The sequence below is a fragment of the Chiloscyllium plagiosum genome, chromosome 3, assembly GCF_004010195.1.
Source record: "Chiloscyllium plagiosum isolate BGI_BamShark_2017 chromosome 3, ASM401019v2, whole genome shotgun sequence".
NCBI lineage: Eukaryota > Metazoa > Chordata > Chondrichthyes > Orectolobiformes > Hemiscylliidae > Chiloscyllium > Chiloscyllium plagiosum.
The window spans coordinates 39,909,371-39,911,217 of NC_057712.1; the positions used below are offsets into that span (position 1 = coordinate 39,909,371).

Genomic DNA, 1,847 nt, shown 5'->3' on the forward strand with positions numbered 1-1,847 from the left:
GAGAGGGGAGGTGTGGGCGCAAGTCTTGCACCTCCTGCGGTTGCAGGGGAAGGTGCCGGGAGTAGAGGTGGGGTTGGTGGGGGGTGTGGACCTGACGAGGGAGTCGTGGAGGGAGTGGTCTCTCCGGAACTTGATAGGGGTGGGGAGGGAAAATATCCCTGGTGGTGGGGTCTGTTTGGAGGTGGTGGAAATGATGGTAGATGATACGATGTATCCGGAGGTTGGTGTAGGGGGCATCAATCTTAATTTTCAACAGCATTGCCCACATCCAGGAAAACAAACAACAGTCAAGCAGAAGGTCTCTCCCCTCTGCTCTGGAAAACACTACCACCAGAACAACTTAATTTGTCACCTTTGCTACTTGTGGGAACATGGCTGTGCACAAACTGCAGTACCACATTTGCCTATGAAATTCACTGCTATAACAATAGAGCAGACCATTCAGCCCCTCAAGTCTGCTTCGCCATTCAACTTTGTCAGAGCTAATCATCTACCTCAGTGCATTCTTCCCATACTACCTCCTGATCTTGACATCTTTAATATGTAGAAATGTATTAATGGCTGTCTTGAATGTTTGAGCCTCCAAAGGCCTGACAATTCACCGCCGAGTGAAGAATGCCTCATCCCTTGATTAATGGCCAGTACTTACTCTGAGAGTGTGTACCCTAGTTCTGGACTCCCTAGCAAGGGAAAACATCGTTCCTGCATCTAACTTGAGTCCTGTAAGAATTTCACGAAGTTCAATGAGATCATTTCTTAGTCTTCTAAATTTTTAAGAGTACAGGCCCTGTTTCCTTAAGTTAAAAATCACTCAACAAACACCAGGTTATATTGGAAGCACACTAGCTTTCGGAGCGACGCTTCCAGTTAAACCTGTTGGACTATAACCTGGTGTTGTGTGATTTTTAACTTTGTACAGCCCAGTCCAACACCGGCTCCTCCAAATCATGACTGTTTCCTTAAGTTCTCTTCGTAAGACAATCTGCTCTCTGACCTGCTGTGCTTCTCCTCATCCTCAGCTCTATAGTTTTTCTGTCCCTAGTCAACATGTTTAACATCAGCACTCTCTGCAACTAGCCCCAATCCCCGGCCGCTACTCCTTCTGAAAGGACCGTGACCACGGAGCCGAATCCTTACTGCAAATCGACGAACACATCCGACATGTAATCATCTTTCTCCTCCTCGACTTCCTCCGGCCGCACACTCCCAGTCGCCATCTCGCCAACCTCAGCCTCTGTCAGCGTCGAAGACTGGCGAACGCACATGCGCAGAGCTGCCAGGAGGCCTGCGGGCGATAGATGCGCCTGCGCAATATGGAAACGGACCCTGTGCTGTACGTGCGCATGCCCAGAGCCGGTGGCCGGGCACCACGCTGCGACTGCGCGTGAGCGACTCTGTGTGTGTGTGTGTGTGGGGAGAATGCCGTGACTGCGCGTGCGTCCTGTCGGTGACAGATCGTGGTTGTGGTGGTGGGGAGCTGCTGATGCTGGCGCTGGGGGCGGTTGCTGTCTCAGTCTCGGAATCGGAATCACTGACGGACTGAGCAGCAGTTCCTGCCCGCGGCGGAGTGAAGCCCTTACCGGATTCCCAAGCTCGGATCTGGAAGCGGAGAGTAGGTGAGTAGCTGGGCCGCAGGGTGAGGCGCTGTGGCCCCGGGGATTATTGACTCGGCGCATCGGCCTGTTGCCGGCCAGACGCCGGGAGCTGAGGGGGACAGGGCATTGTTCAGATTCCTCTCATCCCACCGTCCCAGTGACTCCCTCCCCACTCTCCCCCCTTCACACTCTTCCCCCCTACCCTCGCCCCCCTCATCCCCCCCTCATCCCCCTTCCCCCCATCCCTCCCTC

General features: G+C 53.7%; 2 protein-coding genes across 2 annotated transcripts in view; one reads left to right on the forward strand and one right to left on the reverse strand.

Moving 5' to 3' along the window:
• The window catches only part of gpatch11 (G patch domain containing 11), a 14,874-nt gene extending 13,541 nt beyond the window's left edge, over positions 1-1,333 (reverse strand). Inside the window, exon 1 of the mRNA XM_043680654.1 lies at positions 1,138-1,333. Coding sequence (XP_043536589.1) covers positions 1,138-1,265 — 128 coding nt within the window. The 5' untranslated portion in view covers positions 1,266-1,333. The remainder of the gene's footprint in view (positions 1-1,137) is intronic.
• Positions 1,334-1,527: 194 nt separating this feature from the next.
• heatr5b (HEAT repeat containing 5B) overlaps positions 1,528-1,847 on the forward strand; it is a 121,996-nt gene continuing 121,676 nt past the window's right edge. Inside the window, exon 1 of the mRNA XM_043680648.1 lies at positions 1,528-1,616. The gene's annotated coding sequence lies outside the window, so the exon portion shown is untranslated. The remainder of the gene's footprint in view (positions 1,617-1,847) is intronic.